Source organism: Antennarius striatus, chromosome 3, assembly GCF_040054535.1.
Source record: "Antennarius striatus isolate MH-2024 chromosome 3, ASM4005453v1, whole genome shotgun sequence".
In the NCBI taxonomy this organism is placed as follows: Eukaryota; Metazoa; Chordata; class Actinopteri; order Lophiiformes; family Antennariidae; genus Antennarius; species Antennarius striatus.
The window spans coordinates 12,115,413-12,131,383 of record NC_090778.1 but is presented as its reverse complement, the minus strand read 5'-3'; the positions used below and the strand labels follow the sequence as shown (position 1 = coordinate 12,131,383).

General features: G+C 45.5%; 1 protein-coding gene across 3 annotated transcripts; it reads left to right on the top strand.

The window, feature by feature from the left end:
• The first annotated feature begins 147 nt into the window (after positions 1–147).
• LOC137593090 (UDP-glucuronosyltransferase 2A1-like) lies at positions 148–15,402 on the top strand. Of its 3 annotated transcripts, none has more exons than XM_068311692.1 (8): positions 148–191; positions 2,478–2,483; positions 4,966–5,630; positions 5,757–5,905; positions 6,028–6,159; positions 13,409–13,496; positions 14,708–14,927; positions 15,117–15,402. In XM_068311692.1, exons 1-8 carry the CDS (start codon positions 148–150, stop codon positions 15,400–15,402), a joined length of 1,590 nt encoding a protein of 529 aa, XP_068167793.1. The 3 variants fall into 3 exon arrangements, with proteins under 3 accessions (XP_068167793.1, XP_068167794.1, XP_068167791.1); XM_068311693.1 differs by lacking the exon at positions 2,478–2,483 and adding an exon at positions 1,056–1,061; XM_068311690.1 differs by lacking the exons at positions 148–191; positions 2,478–2,483 and having other exon boundaries at positions 4,907–5,630.
• The last annotated feature ends 569 nt before the right edge of the window (positions 15,403–15,971 follow it).

Sequence of the window (15,971 nt, the reverse complement as noted above, 5' to 3'; positions counted from 1 at the left end):
GGTGCTGTGTGAACGTAAAATGGGCACCTCATATCAGACTCCTGTGCTCTCCGCTCATCTTGTGCAACAATGGAGCGTCTGATGTGAGGGGTGGCAATGCTGGCCAAGTGCGTAAAGGCACAGGACTATTGTTCTCCTCAGCCCCTGATGATGCGGCAGGTGTTGTTGAGGGCTGTGTCTATCAGTTTGGTGTGGTGGGAGTTGCTGCAGCTTGAGCACACATACTCAGCCGTGGAGAAACACAGGACTAGGGCTGTGGCATGGATGGTTGGTGGATCAATACCCCAATTTGAGTTCACCAGTTTGCTCATAACATTATTGTGGGTGTTGACCTTGGCTTTTGTGTTCTGAAAGTGGGTTTTGAAAGAATCATGTCTAATGTGACTCCAAGGTACACAGGATGGAAATGATTTGGGAGTTTGTGCCTGTCCCATGAGACGTTAAGTTGTCTTCCTGCATCTCAGTTTTTCAGGTGCATAGCTGGGTTTTTGATTGGTTGGGTTTTAGGTGGTTGTTTCTTTAGTAGGTGGACATGTCTTGGAGGGCCCTTTCCAGGGTGGTTTTGATGTTGAAGTTCTCTTGTTAAGTAGTGATGCAGAGATCATCAGAATAGATGAAGCAGAGATATTGAAGAGGAGAGGGGCCAGTACGTTGCCTTGTGGTAATCCGTTCTTTTAGACTTTTCACTTGCTTTTCCTGTTGCTTTTAGTTGAACAGAGAAGCGCCTGTTGTGGAGGAGGCTTTTTATGACTTGGCAGAGGTCGAGGTTGCCAGTCATGTCCAGAAGTTTTCTGATCATGACACGGTGCTAGACAATGTCTTAGGCAGCCGTTACATCTCTGAAAGCTGCTCAGGTAATGAGCTTGCGCTCAAAACCATCCTCTAAGTGTTGGGAGAGGTTCAGTAGCTGCCCAGTACAGGGGTGGCCAGCGCGGAAACCAGCTTGATCTTTAGTAAGCATGGGGTCTATGAGGGGTGTTAGGTGTTGGAGTAATAGCCTCGCACAGCTTGTAGATTATACAAAGGAAGGAGAGCAGTCTGTAACTGTTTGGCAGTGGTAGGTGGTCAGTGCCAGCAAAGCCTTCTCTTTTTTAGGTCTCTGCTGACCTAAAATAATCAGAAATGATATTTATGATAAAAGTTAATTATATTTTAATGTATTTTCCTTAAATAAATATATTTATTTATATTTTCCCATCTATATATTTGAATAAGCTCACTTCAGTGGGTGGAGTTGGGGACACCCAGGTAGTGGGTGTCCCCAACTCCTCTCACTACCTGTCAATCAAGCGCCCAACCAATCACAGTGCCCAACCAATCACGGAGGTTCTGCCAGAAGGAATCACGTGAACAATATGGCGTAAGGCATCTGCTATATTAGGAGAACAAACAACTATACATGGACTTCCCAGTTAACATAATTTTAGAGTGTCATAACTGTTCCAACAATTTTCATGTTTTTGAGCAGTGAGTACAAACAGCAGGAATGAGACTGAGAACGACAACAAATTCTTAGTGAAACTAGTTGGCTTGCACAAACAGTCTATCCAGCTACAGTTTCCATTTGGAATGGGACAATCGATGTACTATCCAAAATGCTCCTTGGACATCTGACAAAAACACTCTTTAAGTAACTACATACAGTTCTGTTCCTAACAGAACTATCACTTCTCTCAAATTCATTTTCCACTTTCCACACACTAGGATATAATATGACATAGGCCAACACTGGGCCAATGTTCTATTTTTAGATTAATGCGTTTTTAACCAATCAGAATTCAGCCAGCTTGTCTTGCCAAATTGAATGAAATCTGCCCAGGCCCCTTAAGTACTGTATCATGAATGCAGGACTGCCTGCACTGTGAGAAAACGGGCACATATAGTTAATAGACAGACGCAATAGCAAATCAATAGTAACTTGGCCTTCTAGGACCTGCTAGTTAACCCACGTTCTCCTGACATGTACATGTCCTGTGATTGGATACTCACTCTGAGAAGGCGGCATTATGCAGATCACAAGAGTCGGGTTACCATTAGAGCATAGAGCTTTAGGAGAAGTCTGCATGCGTTTGGAACTGAAAAACCTACTTGTTTTTTGCTGCCACAATGGCTGAAGGAGGGCAAAATGAAGATTTGGTTGCCAGTATAATACCAACGCTATTTTCAAGATTCACATTTGAAAAGAAGCTAGTTCTTGTAAGACAAGAGAGAATGGACAGACACGATTTCAGCACTGGCCTCCATGTAAATATTGCTGGAATTACAACATACAGATAAACTTTACAACCAAGTAACCGAAATGTTCTAGAGGAAAGAGAGGAGAATGGATTTTCCATTTGAATCGCCCTTTTGAACAGCTGTTTTGGTGAATACAAGCATTTTATTTTATTTTTCATATTAAAACGAGACTTGTTTCATTGTAATGCCATCTCTGCTAGAAAATAGCCCATTTTATATAGTAGTGATGAAACATCTAGTGGTGTGTTAGTATATTTCTGTATTTTTTTTTCTCTAGCTGTGGTGTCATAAATGGTCATTTCAGTGGGTTGTTCTGTGACTTAGGTGTGTGATGTCTATAAAAGGTGTGGCTGCAGGGTTATTCAGTGCGAGAGACAATAAAAGAAATAGGGCTGACACCTCTTCAGAATTGATGATTTTTGTCACCTTCCGTGAGAAGTTATAAACGCCGTACTTTATTGATTCCTGCTGCTTTCCCAGGTGTCAGTAAACACAGAGCTGGTTCAAGTTCTTCTAGGTCTAAGGACTGGGTAAGGTCACTTGCTGGGTGTGGGTGGTTTGGTACCACTGTCTGGCGGTGCTTTCCTGTGGGTCATTTAACACCAGCTGTGCTGCAACTGAGTTTGCTGTGACTGTTGTGAGTGTGCGTGGTGTGGTATGGCCTGCACTAAGGTAGCAGATTGTGAGATTGTGTGTCAACTTTTTGCATGTGACCATCACCAGTCCTCTCTGGGATCTAAGTTGTCAGTCTTTATTAGAATTTCTTATTGTGAACCAGAGAGGGAAGTGTTGCACCTCTATGAGTTGAGGGGGGAAGCAAAAGGAGACAGGAAGAGGAAACACAAACAAGGTAGTGGATAGGCAGGCAGTGCTGTTGGAGTGAGAGATTTGAGCTGTTTTATTATATCTCACAACTGATACCTTAACACCAATGTTATAGAACACCAGATTAGTGGAGGTCCTGACAGTATAGAATAGGCCACCAGAGGAAAACAGTGCAAAAGGAAGATAGAGGGCATGAGATTGTGATGTCTGATGAGAGACTCATCACATTCTGACGGGACCCAATGGTTCTCAACAATTGGACTCGACAGAAGCTGGTAAGCCCTGAACCAACTTGTATGTGTGATGGAAACCGACGCCCAGAGAAGCTGATAGAAACCAGCAGGGCAAGGCTAGCAGAGTAACACCAACCCCGGGCAGCCAGGAGCATCCAGAAGCCATCACCTGAAGAACCACAGGGGGCACCAAGAACCATGTAGACCCAGAGACCAATAGGAGGCAGCGGCTGTCACTGCCAAGACACCCAGGACAGGCACAAGGGGCATGGGGTAAGGGGAGCCACCCACCACCCACCCATGCCACCCCCCAGTCCTCTCGCTGACGCTGCCCCACTGTCGCACACATACACAGACATTGACTGATCTCTATGCGTAGCTTCACTGTAGCTCACATTGCTCTCTTTAGCTCTATTTCAGTCTATTTAGGGTTACTTGGTGAACGTGTTTGTTTTTTGTTGCACGTACGTGGTGCATTTAACCAGACAGAGCTGAAAACTGCTCGTGTTGCATTGACTAAGAGTCAAGCATTAAGAGTATTTGCTCTTAGTTTGACACTTTCTCACTTCAGCTCAAATTAGTCATTTATATACTGTATAGATATTTTAACTGTAACATAGCGCGCGCACACATACAGGAACACACACACACACACACACACATGCTCTCTCACTCTTTCTCCCTCTCACACAGTAACTCAGTCACACACACATACACAGACAGATACACATAAAAACACATGCGCACACCTTAATAAACTAACTTTGTGTGAAAAAATAGAAAGAACATTAGGTGGTAAAAATAATTTTAAAAAGGTTGATCGGAAAAAGAAAAAAAAAACAATTAGAAAGTTGTGTTGGGTTTGACAATTCTTGTTCATGCATACTATGTAGTTCATATTTTCCTATTGCATTTGTGTATTAAATGCACTTCATGTTCATAAAAAGCTTGTTCTGTAAATAGTTCCTTTACTATTGTGATCAAAAGCATTGAATCTTAATTCTAAGACTTTTCTGTAAATATTCATTCATACACTTAAGAATATTCATGTTCTGAGTTCATGAAAAACTAGTAAATAGTTCATACTTCTGTGATCAAAACCATTGATTTGAATCTCAATTTTGAGGCTGTTTTTTAAATAGTTTTAAAATAAATAATATAGTAACTTATGATTAAACCATATAAATTTCAGACCTAAAATAATGTACCAATTTAAGCCCCACCCATTTCAGGTAAAACCACACCTACTTCTGTTTAAGCCCCACCTATTCCAAGTACAGCTAAACAGGTTGCTAAACATCCCTAATGTTTAGCATCTGAAATTTTTTACCCTGGGCAACCATGTTCCTGTAGAAGTAAATAAACCATTGTCCTGTTGTGTGATATTCTTCCACATTTTCATAGCTGAAAGAATTTTCTTTTATATTTTCTTTGAACCTTATTTTATGCCCAAAGATCATTCTCAGATATGGCAGATGTCCTCTTGTCATGGAAAAAAAAATCAGCTATTAAAACAGAGTTCATTTTTTTCTAAGTTAATAATTATCTAGGAGCAGACCCTTTAAAAGCTATCAGGTAGCAGTAACCGTTGTCCCACGATAACCACCATTATGAAGGCCAAAGAGCATCTCTTTGTTTGCATGCTGCTGCTACTTTGTATAACATGGAGCACAAATGGAGGGAATGTTTTGGTGTGGTACAGCGAAGGCAGCCACTGGATTAACATGAAGCCAGTGCTGGAGAAGCTGATTGACAGGGGACACCAGGTGACAGTTCTGGTGCCGAGTACATCAATGTTTATGAATGCCAGTGAGCCTGCACGATTTCACTACAAACCTTTCAATGTCACTGTATCAATGGAGGTCATGGAGGAATTTGTGGAAGATTTTCTTCATTTCTCAATATATGAGATGCCTCATATGAACTACTTGCAGATTTACATCAGATTCATGGAACTGATGGTGGTCAACTTGCAGTATTCATTGGAGTATCTGGATGGTGTGCTGAAATCAGACACTGTAATGAAGAAGCTTAAGGAAGGCAAATATGACCTCCTACTCGCTGACCCCGTCTTCCCTGGCAGTGACTTAACAGCAGAGATTTTGGGCATCCCCCTGATCTTCTCCTTGCGCTTTTCCCTTGGCAGTAACTGGGAGAGATATTGTGGTCAAGTACCTGCTCCACCTTCTTTTGTCCCTGGTGCTATGAGCAAACTGACTGATAAGATGGATTTCTTGGAAAGAGTGTGGAATTTCATTTTCTACGCAACACAGGATACTGTGTTGGAATATATTTTTTGGAAACACTTAGATAAGTATTACTCTGACATCATAGGTGAGTAACTCAGCCACTAGTGTAAGTAGACATTTTTATGAACTATGAAAACATAAATAAAAGCTGCTCATCTTATTTACAAGTTACATTGGCGAACATGGGTGACTGATTCATTGTTTGTGACAGGAACTCCAACCAGTGCCTGTGACATTATGGGTAGAGCAGATATGTGGCTAATGAGAACCTACTGGGACTTTAATTTCCCTCGTCCTTTCCTCCCCAACTTTAAATTTGTTGGTGGGATTCACTGCAGACCTGCTAAACCTTTACCAGAGGTAAGTCTGTCTCCACCGCCACAAGCTGATTCATGTTTTGTTACACCATTAAACGTAAAAAAAAATAAAATAAAAGGTATTACTTACATGTAAACTAACCAGTATTAATTCCTTCTTTGCAGGATATGGAAGAGTTTGTGCAAAGTTCTGGAAATGCTGGCATTGTGGTCTTCAGTTTGGGATCATTTATTAAGAATATCAGCTCAGAGAAGGAAAATATGATAGTCTCAGCCCTCTCTCAGATCCCACAAAAGGTTAGAAGCTCAGAACCCTTGTCAGCAGAAATTTGACGTTGTGTGCCAGTATGAAATCACGTTTGTGCAAACATAACCAAAATAATGTACTGCATATTGAGCAGAACATGATTTCACAGTTATCAAAACTCCACAAAAAACAATATCTCAGTTTTGCACAATTCTGATGCAACAGATTTCGATTCACTGGACTGAATGCTACAATAACATACTCCAAACAATTTCACTCTATGAACCTGGAATAACACTACCAGTCTGTAACTTTTATGTGGAGAAGAACACACAGTATTAGTCAACTTTTGATATCACCTGTGATGTCAGCCTGTCAGAAGATTTAAAGGATTAAAGAAGTAAAATTGCTGAAATGTACACAGCACTGGGTAGCACAGTAGCGCAGTGGGTTGCGCTGTCGCTTCACAGCAAGATGGTTCTGGGTTTGTTTCCTGCTCTGTATGGATTTTTTATGTTCTCCCCCATGTCTGCATGGGTTCTCTCCGGGTTCTCTGGCATTCTCCCACCTCCAAAAAAATGCAACTTAGATGAATTGATTGTTTCTGGATTGCCCATAGATGTGAATGTGTGAATGAGTGGGTGTTTGTCTTCCATGAGGCTCCGCAGTGCACTGGCATTGTGCTCAGAGTGTCCATCGCCCACAAGTCAGCTGGGATAGGCTTCAGCCAACCCCATCACCTGTAATAAGTGGAATTAGCAGTTGAAAGTGAATGAATGAATGTACACAGCACCAACCTTAATGGTCACAGCCTGAAGAGGGCCATCAAGGAGCTAGCAGAAGAGGCAGAAAAAGCAAGTTTCTGGATGTGGTTACGAAGGAGGGACAGCAGTTGGCGCTCAACACCCCTGTGAGATCAGTTGCAGGGAGTGGCGTGGGGAGACATCCCCACATAGCCACTGCCCCCCCACCGGGAGGTGTCCTGGCTAGGGGGCGAAACATTAGTGAACGGTGGCACCAGCTGACGACCCTGCAGCTGATCTCAAAGTGCAGTGGAGGATGTGCAACAGGCAGAAAATGCCAAGTAGTAAACCTGTATCATCTAAATTACACGTCTGGGGAACCAGCGACTACGGTGAAAGAGCAGTTAGCAGCCAGGAAAGTCTGGTGGGAAATCGGAAAAGACCGGTGGACGACGGGAGAGACCATAACAGGAGTGGGCGGTTAGTCACCTTACCCACTAGCTTCTCACGAGGAAGCACCTCCAATCTGACTACGACAAGGCATAAAGGAAAACAACCCGAAGGCCCTCCGAGAGGTGGGATGAAAGATAGGCCTACTCTGACGGATCAAACGGTAACAAACGGAATGAACAATGATAATGAGAAGGTTCTCCAAACGTGTAAATGCGGGTGGCAGAAGGTGACTTCATTCAAAGGGCTGCGGATCCATCAAGGGAAGATTAAGTGTGGGAGGACTCCCAACCAGTATCACCACACTGCTTCAGCAGGTCAGACCGAAGAGACCCAAATCCAGACCCAAAACCACAGCGCAGCGGGACCTAGCAATGCTGAGAAGGAAACCTCAGCGGAGGCAGGAGAGGAGGTGGCGGAAGCTCCCAAGAGTGATGTTCATGCTGTCCCCCTGAGAGTTGCACAGCCAGAGAGCCAGCGAAAACATCAAGAAAGGCGCGGGAAGATCAAGTGGCCAATGGCAAAGGACAAAGAGGAGTGGCGCAGGCTGGATGATTATCTGAAAGAAGTGCTGGGGCATTCATTATGAGGAACAGCTGAACATTAGTTAACCTTGATAAGCAATATTATCTATGAGGAGTGCAGGGAGAGGTTTGGAGAATGCACGACCAAGCGAGCCTCAGTCCAAAAGCAGAAAGGCTGGAGGGAGAGATCCATTGATGAGCTTGTAAGTAAAAGCCGCCAACTGCAAAAGAGGTGGAGGAAAGCAGCCCCAGATGAGAAAGAAGACCCCAAGGTGCTGTGGGAGGACAACAAGCAGAGGCTTGCCAAACTGCGTCGGGCAGAGAGACCTAGGAAACGCTGGAAGCGGAAGGAGAAGAAACAGAAAGACTTCTTCAAAGATCCTTTCCGGTTTGGCCGTCAGCTGCTGGACAAAAAGAGAAGTGGCAAGCTATCAATCTCGAAGGAGGATCTGGAGCATTACATCAAAGGCCAGTACACGGATGCAGCTAGAGCACTACCACTTGGCTCACCAGGCCATGTGCCACGTCCAGACTCCCCAAGGTCCCCTTTCAACACCTCTCCACCCAGGCTGTGTGAGGTGAGCGACGTCCTGAAAAAGGCCAGATCAGCTTCGGCACCAGGTCCGAATGGGCTCCCATACGAGGTCTACAAGAGCTACCCCCAAGTGACAAACATCTTGTGGAAGCTTATGAGTGTCGGAGTATCGCATGGAAGAAACAAGAAATTCCAGCAGAGTGGCAAGAGGCAGTTGGAATATTTATTCCTAAGGAGCAAAATTCCAGAGAGCTCAGTCAGTTCAGGAAAAATTGCTCTGTTGAACGTGGAGGAGAAAGTCTTTTTCCTGGTCCTGGCAAGGAGAATGGCGAACTTCCTCAGCATCAACAGCTACATTGACACAAGTTGTCAAAAAGCTGGTCTGCCAGGATTTCCGGGCTGCATTGAACATGCATCTGTGATCTAGGAGCAGATACAGCACGCTAAGAGGTAGAGGAGTGACCTACACGTGGTATGGCTCGACCTTGCTGGTCAGCAAGGCCTATGGCTCAGTACCACACAAGCTAGTCGAGTTTGCGTTGGAATTCTTCCACGTGCCTGAGTGTGTCAGTAACATCATAGCCAAGTACTTCAACAACCTGCCTATGTGCTTCACCGTAAATGGCTATATGTCTGGGTGGCAGCGGCTGGAAGTCGGAATCGCCATGGGCTGCTCGATATCACCGATTCTCTTTGTGGCTGCATTTGTCGCTCATCGTGTTGCTGATCGGAGCGAGGCAAATGGCCAGAGGCCTGAAATCACCATCAAGAGGGAGACTCCCCACTCTGAGAGGATACATGGATGACGTGACAAGCATCCTTCAAACCTCTCCATGTACAGCATGACTCCTCAAGCGGTTCGATGAACTGACAGTCTGGGCAAGGATGAAGATCAAGCCTGCAAAGTCCAGGAGCCTTTCGATCAGGAAAGGGGTGAGGGATGACAGGACGGTGTTCACGGTGGGAGGAGAGACCATACCACTCCTGGCAGAGCAGCCCATCGGAAGCCTCGGGAGGGAGTACACACCAGAACTCTCGGACAAGCAGTTGAGACGAGCAGTTCAAAAACAGCTGAGAGAGGGTCTTGCAAAGATTGACAATAGCCAACTCCCGGGGAAACTGAAGGTGTGGTGTTACCAATTCACACTCTTCCAGCGTGTGATGTGGCCACTGAAAGTAGGGGAAATTCCATCTTCCCTAGTCAGCAAGATGGACGTCATTGCCAGCAAGCACATCAGGAAGTGGTTGGGCCTTCCTCGCTGCTTCTCAGACACAGGCCTGTTCGGAAAGAACATCCCACAGCTTCCTCTGAAGTGGATCAACCTAGGATACAAGCAGGAGAAAACCCGCCTGGTCCTTGAACTGAGGGAATCCAGAGACGAAGTGGTGAAGGACACAGTGGTGACTGTCCATACCGGGCGGAAATGGAGAGCCCAGGAGGAAGTGGAGCAAGCCGTCTCTAGGCTGACACACAAGGAGGTTCTGGGGAGAGTCCAAGTTGGCCGAGCAGGGTTGGGCTGGGGGCAACCTGTCCAGTTCTGGTCCAAAGCCACAAGGGAGCAGAGGAAAACCATGGGGGTGGATGAGGTCTCACAAGGGGAGAAGGTCAGCTACCTCATCAAGGCCGTGCCCCAGGGTAAGCAAGGAGCATGGACTCGCTGGGAGGACACCATCAACAGAGTCATAACCTGAGATGACATCTGGCGAACTCCACAATCGCGACTCAGCTTCCTTGTGTGGGCAGCCTATGACACCCTCCCATGCCCCCAAAACCTCACTTGGTGGTTTGGAAGTGAGGGTAAGTGCTACCTGTGCAGCAAGGGCAATGCAGGTCTCCAACACATCCTGTCAGGGTGCAACATCACACTGACACAGGGCCGCTTCCGGTGGCAGCACAATCAGGTGCTGAGGAAGCTGGCAGAGCAGTTGGAAAGATGCAGAGTCAGGGCAAACAACTCCTCTGAGTCCCATCGGCAAAAAATTGCCTTCATCAAACCAGGAGAGGCAGGTCAGAAAGTGTAGGGAAGATCGGAATGTCTGCTTACCCCTGGAAAGAGATTGGAAACGCGAGTCGACCTGGACAAGCAGCTAGTCTTTCAAACTGAGATCACATTAACAACTCTTAGGCCGGACATTCTGATGTGGTCCACAGCTGCAAAGAAAGTCCTAATCATTGAACTGACTGTGCCCTGGGAAGAGCGGATACCAGGAGCACACAAGTTCAAGTGGTACGACTTGGCGGAGGAGTACAGAGGAGGAGGCTGGTCAACAACTATTCACTCAGTGGAGCTCGGATGCAGGGGCTTTGTCAAAGTCAGCTTTATTGTCAAATGTACCGTATATGCATGACATACAGCACAGATGAAATTGCAGTTTTCTCTGACCCACGGTAAACAGGCAGTACAACAGGCAGTACAACACAGACAGTACAACAGGCAGTACAACACAGACAGTACAACACAGGTAGTACAACACAGGCAGGACAACACAGGCAGGGCAACACAGGGCAACACAGGCAGTACAACATAGGCAGTATAAAACAGGCAGGACAACACAGGCAGGACAACACAAGCAGTACAACAGGCAGTACAACACAGACAGTACATCAGACAGTACAGCACGTATTAGACGTATTACAGCACAAGTATTAGACGAAACAGAAGGGATGGTAAACATCTCTATACACTCCTTAATCCCATAGGGGAAGTGACGTGTGCGTAGTCCCTGAGTTGATGGGGGGACATAGAGAGAGGTAGTCAGGTGCTGGGGAGAGGGAAGGGCAGTGTGAGGGTAGAGTTCAAGGCTATGGCAGAGGGCAGAGCAGGGAGGGAGTTGAGCCTCCTGACCGCCTGGTGAAAGAAACTGTCCTTGAGCCTTCTGGTTCTGGCCCGCAGACTCTGCAGTCTCCTATCTGATGGCAGCAGGCTGAAAAGGCTGTGAGAGGGGTGGGTGGGATCACCTGCAATGCTGATGGCTTTGCGGGTGAGGCGGGTGTAAATGTCTGTGAGGGAAGGGAGACACCAGTGATCTTTTCAGCTGCTCTGACGATGCGCTGCAGGGTCTTACGGCAGGAAACGGTGCAGGTGCCGTACCACACGCTGATGCAGCTGGTTAAGATGCTCTCAATGGTGCCTCTGTAGAAGGTGAGCATGATGGGGAGTTGGGCTCTCGCTCTCCTCAGTTTGCGGAGGAAGTAGAGGCACTGTTGGGCTTTTTGGCCAGCGATGTGGTGTTACGGTCCCAGGACAGGTCCTCGGAGATGTGCACACCCAGGAACTTGGTGCTGCTGACCCTTTCCACTGCAGCACCATCAATGGTTAGTGGAGCATGCTGAGTACGTGTTCGCCTGAAGTCCACAACAATCTCCTTCGTCTTCTCCACATTCAGATGGAGATTGTTGTCCTTGCACCACATAGCCAGACGGCTCACCTCATTTCTGTAGGCTGTCTCATCATTGTTGTTGATGAGACCCACTACAGTCGTGTCGTCTGCAAACTTGATGAAGAGGTTGGAGCTGGAAGTCGGTGTACAGTCATGGGTTAGCAGAGTGAAGAGGAGGGGGCTCAGTACGCATCCTTGGGGGGCTCCCATGGTCAGCGTGATGGTGCTGGAGGTGTTGTTACCAACTCGAACTGCCTATGGTCTCCCTGTCAGGAAGTCAAGCAGCCAGTTGCATATGGAGGTGTTGAGTCTGAGCTGGTCCAGTTTGTGGATGAGCTGCTGGGGGATGATTGTGTTGAATGCTGAGCTGAAGTCGATGAACAGCATTCTGGCGTACAAGTCTTTGGTCTCCAGGTGGGTGAGGGTTGAATGTAAGGCAGTGGAGATGGCGTCATCGGTCGAGCGGTTGGACCGGTAAGCAAACTGAAAAGGGTCCAGGGTTGAAGGGAGGGCAGATTTGATGTGGTGCAGGACTAGTCGCTCGAAGCACTTCGTGAGGATGGGAGTGAGTGCAAGTGGGTGGTAGTCGTTGAAGCCAGATGGGGGTGACTTCTTCGGGACTGGGATGAAGGTGGTGGCTTTGAGGCAGGTGGGGACAACAGCCTGGCTCAGGGAGATGTTGAAGATGTCTGTGAAGACATCTGTGAGCTCATCAGCACAGTCTCTCAGGATACGACCAAGAATGTTGTCAGGACCTGGGGCTTTTCGGGCATTGGTCCTTCTGAGGACTTGCCTCACGTAGTCTGGAGAAAGCGTCAACGCCTGGTCGCCAGGAGGGGGTGTCCAAAAGCTGTTGAGTCTATACACTGGACGTTAAGAAAGTTCTTGAAGACGTTTCGTCTCTCATCCAAGAGTCTTCTTCAGTTCTTCAGAACCGGCCATTCTACCTGTACAGCGGGCCATTCTACCTGCCCAGGGAGTTTTCTGCCATATTGCTGGTGGCAGTATACATCCCTCCCTCCGTCTTCAAGAATGGTTAAATATACCCATCTATCCATCCATCCCTCTTCTCAACCACTTCTTCCTCTGTCAAGGGGAGCTGGGGCCTACCCCAACTGGCTTGGGCGTGAGGCAGGGGGACACTGCCTCACGCCCAAATCGCATGTTGTTGGAGGTTGGAGGAAGCTGGAGAAACAGGAAAGAACCCACGCAGACACAGGGAGAACATGCAAACTCTGCAAAAAGCAGGAGGCAAAACCTGGAACCACCTTGCTGTGTGGAGAAAATGCTACCCTCTGCGCCACCATGCCGCTCTAATATACCCAAAACATCTCATGTTAATAATCACTGAATCAGTTTCAAGTATTACATGAGTTATCTGTTTTGGTTTTCTCTTTTAACTGTTGACTACAGATAGCTTGTAACTGGGATAAGATGTGTCACAAATCAGCACAAAGGCAAAATACATCAATAATTGCTCAAGGGTAGTAAAGTTACAATGACCTGAAATTTCTTCCTGGATGATCAATAAACTTTGAAGGACTTAAGGCAAAGAGAAGTAATAAAACATGTAAGAAAATCTTAAGCTTTCTCAAAAAGGTTCTTCAAACATTCTGTGAAAATAAAAGAAAATAACTGATTTTCAAAATGTTTTTTTCATTGTTAGGTGCTATGGAAATACAATGGAGACAAACCAAAGAATCTGGCTGCCAACACTAGAATATATAACTGGATCCCTCAGAATGACCTACTGGGTGAGTAAAACTATTAACAGAACATGCCTTTGACACAGTAGTCCTCATGATCTAGACTACAAAATGAAAAACAGTGTCCATCACAGTCATTAATTACTACATTATTTAACACATTTAAATTTTCTGAAAAAGCAAATAATTTGGAAATATATAGACTCCTCCCATTTCTGTTGATCATCTTTGAAAACACTGGTCGTTGTGAGTGGGTTTTGAACTACACGTTCACCCATGAAGATGTTAAGGACAATGTCCCGGCCTTCATGGACTGTGCAGTACACCTTGAGACGGACGTGAACAGAAAACCCAACTGACCGAAACATTCTTTTTGATTCCCATCATACACTACAGCAAAAAATTTGGGCTCATTAGAATTCCAAACCACCTGGTCTAAAAAATTCCCATCAGAATACAGAGAAAGGTCAAGGACAAGAAACAAAACTGGGAGGCACTTAAGACGTGGTTATCAAAACTGGGCGCTTGTCCAGACCAACAAAACTAACAACAAACACAACAATGAACAAGAAACTGAAGACAATCAGTAATACATTTCCATCCCCTACACCAGTCATCAGTGGGTAGTGCTGAAGGTTCAAGGTTCGAGTCCATTCAGTGTGGAGTTTGTATGTTCTACCTCTGTCTGCATAGGTTCTCTTTGGGTTTTCCAGCTTTCTTTCACCTCCAAAACATGCAGTTTAGATGAATTTATCACTTTAAATTGACCATAGGTGTTGTGCTTGTGTGTATGAATGGTTGTCCTTCACGTGGCTCCTTGATGGAGCACATCCAGAGTGTACCCCAACTCTTACCCATAGCCTGCTGGGATAGGCTACCGCAACACCCATGACCCACAGTCAAAAAACTGCTGCAGACAAGATGATTATGATGGTTGGTTGGATGGATGGATGGATGGATGGATAGATGGATGGATGGATGGATGGATCCCCTAGAGTGCTGGTGTGTCAGGGGAAAAAAAGAAAACAAGATATTTTTCAGTCAACAAGATTACCATGCATTTCAAACCTGGTAACAGAGCATGACAGATGTTAGTTCATGCAAGGTGTAAGCTTATAGCTCAACACAGGAGAGCCAACTCCTCAGGACTAAACTCAGCAGCCCATTTGAGCCTGAAAGTCAGAGGCCAGTCTTTTGAAGACGGTAATGTCCAAGTTTGTTGTTTTGGTTTTGTTTCATGTTTGTCGGTACCCTTCCAGGTCATCCCAAGACTAGAGCCTTCATCACCCATGGTGGCTCTAATGGGATTTATGAGGCTATTTACCATGGTGTTCCTATGGTGGGCATCCCATTGTTTGGTGATCAACCGGAAAACATGATCCACATGAAAGCCAGAGGAGCTGCCACTATCGTAAACTTGAACTCCCTGAAGACTGAAGATCTGAGAGATGCGATCAACATTGTCATCAATGACAAATCGTAAGCTTTCTTTCCTATCTGCACCGTTTGTTTTCAGGTATTAATGCCGCAAACTCTGTGTATGATTATCTCCAATACATCAAACTAGAAAATATTGCTGTAATTTCTCTTAATTTTTGATTAGGCAAAAAATTAATAAATAAAAAAATGCATTAATTCACATTTCCCCCTATTTATCCACATTTACAGGTACAAGGAGAGTGCTATGCGACTGTCTGCTATTCACCATGACCGGCCGGTGAGTCCTCTGGATGAGGCCGTATTCTGGATCGAGTTCACCATGAGAAACAAAGGAGCCAAGCACCTGAGAGTCCAGGCCCATGAGCTTACCTGGTACCAGTACCACAGTCTGGATGTCCTGGTGTTCCTCCTCGCAGTTATTTTGTCCCTCATACTCCTCTTTATCAAGACCTGCACTTTCTGCTTACGGAGGTGCTGTGGTCGTACTGGAAAAACAAAGACAAAGGCTGAATAACTGACTGAATTTACAAAAGGGAGCAGTTCACTAACTTTTGTCTTTTCTGAAAAAAATGTGTTCATTAATGTAAATGGACATTTGCCATGTTCTGCTTGACTTGGGGATACCCCCAAGGCAAATACAATGACTTCAAAAATGACTGTGATAATTAATCGTCTTCAAATGGAAAAAAAATAAAAATAAAATAAAGCATATTACTTTAACATGTTACTTCTATACCGTGGTGCACTCGCGTCATGCTCGGAGTGTCCCCCGCCTCACACCCAATGCCGCCAAGATTGGCTCCAGCTCCCCGTGACCCGCTGCGGCGGATATAGCTGTGGTAATCTGAAGATGACTGACTGACTGTTACTTCTACAATTGCCTGAGGTACATTCAACTTAAAAATCACTTGGTTTTTGTTTGGTTTGAGTTTGAATCTCGCTATAAACCCTTTACATTAATGAAATTAAAGAAGATTTGTGAACCTAATAATTAGCATAGTCTAGAATTTTTATAGTATACTGTTTCCAGTGGAAGCTTGAATTTAATTCTAGGAGACATTTAAAAAACAAAAACAAAAAATT